This window comes from Rhinoraja longicauda, chromosome 25, assembly GCF_053455715.1.
Source record: "Rhinoraja longicauda isolate Sanriku21f chromosome 25, sRhiLon1.1, whole genome shotgun sequence".
In the NCBI taxonomy this organism is placed as follows: domain Eukaryota; kingdom Metazoa; phylum Chordata; class Chondrichthyes; order Rajiformes; family Arhynchobatidae; genus Rhinoraja; species Rhinoraja longicauda.
Window position 1 is genome coordinate 18,360,596 of NC_135977.1, and position 5,950 is coordinate 18,366,545.

At 49.6% G+C, this 5,950-nt stretch overlaps 1 protein-coding gene across 1 annotated transcript in view; it reads left to right on the forward strand.

Annotated features, from left to right (window-relative positions):
* Nucleotides 1-4,576, forward strand: part of rtn4r (reticulon 4 receptor) — a 6,499-nt gene extending 1,923 nt beyond the window's left edge. Inside the window, 4 exon segments of the mRNA XM_078421510.1 lie at nucleotides 2,614-2,949; nucleotides 2,952-3,678; nucleotides 3,680-3,899; nucleotides 3,902-4,576. Of these exon segments, the coding sequence (XP_078277636.1) occupies nucleotides 2,614-2,949; nucleotides 2,952-3,678; nucleotides 3,680-3,899; nucleotides 3,902-4,054 (1,436 nt within the window). The 3' untranslated portion in view covers nucleotides 4,055-4,576.
* Nucleotides 4,577-5,950: the final 1,374 nt, after the last annotated feature.

A 5,950-nucleotide genomic window follows, 5' to 3' on the forward strand; every position in this document is an offset into this window, starting at 1 on the left:
CGATAGTAGCCAGTGCAGTGGTTGGAATGAAAAGTCGTATGAATTGATCGGATTTCAACAAAACAGAAACGAATCTTTCCAGAAGACAGATAGACACATAAAGCTGGAGTAACTCAGCGGGACAGACAGCATCTCTGGAGAGAAGGAATGGGTGACGTTTCGGGTCGATAAAGGACACGAGAGATATAGACGGCGATGTGGAGAGATAAAGAACAATGAATGAAAGAAATGCAAAATAAGTGAAGATGATAAAGGAAACATGCCATTGTTAGCTGTTTGTAGGGTGAAAACGAGAAGATATTGCGAATTGGGTGGGGGAGGAATAAGAGAGGGAATGCCGGGGCTACCTGAAGTGAGAGAAATCAATATTCATACCACTGGGCTGTAAGCTGCCCAAGCGAAATATGAGATGCTGTTCCCCCAATTTGCGTTTATCCTCACTCTGACAATGGAGGAGACTGGGACAGAAAGGTCTGTGTGGGAATGGGAAGGAGAATTAAAGTGTCCAGCAACCGGGAGATCAGGTTGGTGCAGGTGGGCTGAGCGAAGGTGTTCAGCGAAACGATCGCCCAGTCTGCATTTGGTCTCGCCCACATCTCCAGAAGGCAGGATTGTTTCGGCGAGGTTATTAAAGTGGGGTTATACATCTCAGTATGTCAGAGTTTTCTTTTAATCCGGCCCTCTATTCAACACTCGCTGTCAAATCGTTCCCCGGGTTAGTAACGAAGGGGAACTCCCATCCACTGCAAGTCATGGGGAAAGCACAGCGCGGATATAGGCCCTTCGGCCCGCCTTGTCCATGCTGAACCATGCAGCATTCGGAGCTAGTCCCATTCGCCTGCATTTGGCCCATTGCCATCTGAACCTTGCTACCCTTATAATCTGTCTAAACCCTTTTAAAAGTCGTAAATGCACCCGGTTCTACAGCTTCCTCTGGCGGTTCATTCAACATGCGGATAACCTTCTGAATGAAAAAAGTTACTACTGAGGTCCCTCTTACAGTGGTTTCCATCAGGAGCTGTCCGTACTCGTCCTCGACCGCCTTGCCTGTCCACTCACCCCACTCCCCTCCCGCCCCGCCATCCCATCCCCTCGTCATGGAACAGTTCCACGTTAGACGCGGAATAAACCTGCCACCTGAGATCTCAGAGGAAGGCAATGTGTTGTTGATGCGAGGCCTCAAATGCTGGAGCAACTCAGCGGGCCAGGCAGCATCTGTGGAGGGAAATGAACCGACCACGTCCTTATTGTAGTAGGGGGTTGCGGCTCAGAAAAGTCTACTTATATATTCAGGTATCCATCATCCATCCTTTTTTTTTTAAAATCCAGTTATTAAGTTAAACCTCTTAGCACTGGTAATTCAGTAAAGCTGGCATTAGTGTATGTGTTCCTGTGTTTATGTGTCTGGTGTGGTACTTATCTGTCACATGTGCCGAGGTACAGTGAAATTCATTTTTGGTATACAGTTCAGTACAAGTATCACTATACATAAGCATTTAGGAGGGGTGTGTGTGTGTGTGTGTGTGTGTGTGTGTGTGGTGTGTGTGTGTGTTTGTGTGTGTGGTGTGTGTGTGTGTGTTTGTGTGTGTGTGGTGTGTGTGTGTGTGCTGTGTGTGTGTTGTGTGTGTGTGTGGTGAGTGTGGTGTGGGTGTATATGTGTGTGTGTTGTGTGTGTGTGTGTGGCGTGTGTATGTGGTGTGGCGTGTGTGTGTGTTGTGTGTGTGTGTGTTGTGCGTGTGTGTGGTGTGTGTGTTTGTGTGTGTGTTGTATGTATGTGTTGTGTGTGGGGGGGGGGGGGGGGGGGCGGTGAGATGCTTTTAGAAGCACCTTGAAAAGGAATTATAATGGTTTAACAGGCTGGAAAACAAGAAGCTGATATTATTTGGACCACAAACAGGTTATCCACTCTGGATTAGTGATGGTGAATGGTGGGCGTTGTCATAGTATGGTGGAGTCTCCTCACACATTCCCTATCCATGTTCTCCAGGAGATGTTGCCTGACCCGCTGAGGAGTTACTCCAGCACGTTGTATGTGTGTCTGTCCCGTCCCCCCTTCTTCTCGGTAAGCCAGCACCCTCAGTTCCTTGTGTCTGCACAATATCTTCGAATGCGAGTCCATTTCATGTGCAGGTCGGGCTGACATTACCATTGAAAGGCTCAAAGTGCTGGAGTAATTCAGCGGGTCAGGCAGCATCTCTGGAGGACGTGGATGGGTGACGTTTTGGGTCGGGACCCTTCTACAGACTGATTGTGTTGGTGGAGAGGAGGAGGGGAGGGGGGGATAGCAGGAGGAGGGGAGGGGGGTGGTAGAAGGAGGAGGGGAGGGGTGGTAGCAGGAGGAGGGGAGGGGTAGTAGCAGGAGGAGTGGAAGGGGAGGGGGTGGTAGCAGGGGGAGTGGAAGAGGAGGGGGTGGTAGCAGGAGGAGAGGAGGGGGAGGGGTGGTAGCAGGAGGAGAGGAGGAGGAGGGGGTGGTAGCAGGAGGAGAGGAGGGGGGGTGGTAGCAGGATGAGGGGGGGGGAGAGGGGCAGGACAAAGCCTGGCAAGTGATAGGTGAAAGCTAGCCAGCATCCGCAGCTCCTTGTGTCTGACATGACCATTGTCTTTACTTCGCAGGGAACAAGCTCCTCTTCCTCGCACTTTGCCTGCACTATCTCCCCAAGGCCGAGCCTTGTCCAAAGGGTTGCACGTGTTACACCGAGCCCATGACGGTCAGTTGCCAACAGCAAGGGTTCCAATCAGTACCCGAGGGGATCCCACTCCGAAGCCAGCGGATCTTCCTGCAGAACAACAGGATACCCATGGTGAGCTCCACCAGTTTCAGTTCCCGGCAGAACCTGACGGTGCTGTGGCTCCATTCCAATAACATCAGCGTCATACAGTCCGGCGCGTTCGCTGGTTTGGAGCGGCTGGAAGAGCTGGATATTGGGGAAAACATCAACCTCAGGTCACTGATCCCACCGCTTTCAGCGGGCTGGTGCGCCTTCACACTCTGCACATCCACCGGTGCGGGCTGGCGGACCTGCCCAAGGGCATATTCAGGGGGCTGGGCTCGCTGCAGTACCTCTACCTGCAGGGAAACGTGTTGGAGAAGCTGCGGGACGACCTGTTCGCCGACTTGGCCAACCTCACGTCCTTGTTCCTGCACGGCAACCGAGTCAAGGGCCTGTCGGAGAACGTGTTCCGGGGCCTGAGCAACCTGGACAAACTGCTGCTGCACGAAAACCGGATCAGCTCGGTGCATCGCAGGGCCTTCCACGACCTGGGCAAGCTCGGCATGTTGTACCTGTTCCACAACAACCTCACCGTGCTGACGGGCCAGACCATGGAGCCGCTGGTGACACTGCAGTACCTCCGGCTCAATGGGAACCAGTGGGCCTGCGACTGCCGAGCCCGCACGCTTTGGGAATGGTTCAGGCGCTTCCGCGGCTCCAGTTCTGTCTTGGAGTGTCACATCCCCGCTCGCCTGTTCGGCCGGGACCTGAAGGCACTGAGCAGTCGCGATCTGGAGACGTGCCTGGACTCCTCGCACCAGACCCGCACCAGTATTTTCAGTACCAGGACCAAGTCAGGCAAACTGCCAAGCGGGCAGCCACCACTGGACTCGCGGGATGGCTCTGTCGTCTGCTGCCAACCGGACCCTGACCAGTCCTCCATCACCCTGACCAAAGACAAAATCCCCCCCGTCTTCCTACAACAGCAGAGGCTTCACCAACAACCCGCTGAAGGACAAAGAGAACATCTCAAAGACTAGGTACGCGGAGAACGATGTGTCAAAAAACGGAACCTACAAAAACGGCCTGAGCGACGCTCCCATGGGGACCTACTCTGCCAAAATAGACCAATCGTTAGTCATGCTCAGTCCTGAATTAATGGACAATCTAGAGTCATCTACAACCCCACGACTAAAAAGAAACGAAAATGCTATAAAAAGCCCAAGGCGGATTCATCCCATTGCCGTCCTAACAACGGTTCGGGCGGAGTTCTTCTGTGCAAGTCGCTTCTATCCTCAGCCGGGTTAATAGCCGTCTTACACCTGCTCCGTGGTCAGGTATAAACACTTCAAGTTTGTGCTGGTCTCGGCGACTACTTCCAACCCGCTCCAGCACGTCGATTCTGAAGAGAGACTAGATCATAGGCGAAGAAAGCTCTGATCATTCGACAAGACAATTTGGATGCCTTTATAAAATACAAAACAAACGGGGGGGAAAAACAAAAACGAACGCAAAATCGTGTATATACTTATATGTGCCCGAATTATTTTAAAAAAGGAAACCCAACACATACATCCATTGTGAATCAAGCTTTTCCCAGAAAATAAAAGGGCAGAAAAGATTTTTTTTAAATGTTTAATTTCCTGATTGAACAAATTTTCACAGCCGAGGGTCGACAACTTTTTTTAAAAAGCTGTTTGAGGAGGAATCGATAACTGGGAATCTATGTTCCGGTACTTGCAATTTCTGCCCTCAGTTTGATTTGATTTGATTTGATGTTCCCATGTGGGATGTAATGCACTGGGCATTTGGCTCTAGTCTCTCTCTCTCTCTCTCTCTCTCTCTCTCTCTCTCTCTCTCTCTCTCTCTCCTCTCTCTCTCTCTCTCTCTCTCTCTCTCTCTCTCTCTCCCTCCGCTCTCCAAGTACAGACTCTCAACCTGTCCTTTCACTCCGCTGCATTTGTTACAAAATGCTGCCAAAATACATTTAATTTTACTTGTGTAAAAGGCTCAAAATATATTACAAAAAAATAAAAAAGATTTTTCTAAGATATCCTTACGTCTGAGGCTTTTGTGCAATGAAACGATTTTTGTGTTGTTGTTGTTGTTGTTGCAAAATTTGCTTTGGGAAAGAATTGAGTCCATCCAAAGTCGCGAGTTCATTCAACCTCGGAAGGAGTCGAGTCTGCCCTTGTTGAAAGATTAAAGTCGCTGCAAAGTGAAATGGAAACCAGGGGGGTTTGCCTGTAATTTGGAGATGAGAAATGTTATGTTGCATTCAATAATTAAAGCCAGTAGCGATGCTCCGAAGGGATCTGCGAATGCGTTTAATCCAAACTATGATTTTAGAACTGAAAAAAAGGGCATGTTTTAGTTAACGTGACTCGCGATGGAGAAGGGATTAGGGTCGGAAGATTAACTGATCGTTACATTTGTTACCGAGATTGGAGGGGAAGCGCTGTGTGTGTTAAAGGCGCAGCTAACCCGATTGTCAAGCACTGTCCGGCTGTTGAAACAATCCAGCCCCATCCTCTTTATCCCTGCTTTCCCCACGCCCCTAATAACAGTTTCCCGACACATTCTACTGACAGATAAACGGGGTAGGGTGTGTGGATGTCAGATGAATTGTAAACGTTTATAATAGAAAACATAGAAACATAGAAAATAGGTGCAGGGGTAGGCCATTCGGCCTTCGAGCCTGCACCGCCATTCAATATGATCATGGCTGATCATCCAGCTCAGTAACCCGTACCTGCCTTCTCTCCATACCCCCTGATCCCTTTAGCAAAAAGGGCCACATCTAACTCCTTCTTAAATATAGCCAATGAACTGGCCTCAACTACCTTCTGTGGCAGAGAATTCCACAGATTCGCCACTCTCTGTGTGAAAAAATTAATAATTAATCATTAATAATTTACATTATTGAGAAAAAGAAACATAGACACAAAATGCTGCAGTGACTCCAGTCTCTGGAAGGAAGGAATGAAGATGGGTCTCGGCCTGAAACGGCACCCATTCCTTCCTTCAGTCTAAAGAAGGGTCTCGACCCGAAAAGTCACCAGAGATGCTGCCTGTCCCGCTGAGTTACTCCAGCATTGTGTGTGTCTATCGTCGGTGTAAACCAGCATCTGCAGTTCCTCCCTACACAGAAGCACAACAAACTTTCCCATCGATTTACAAATCTTCATCTTATCTCCATTATCAATCCATGCCATCTTCCCCTTCTATGGTATGTGGCG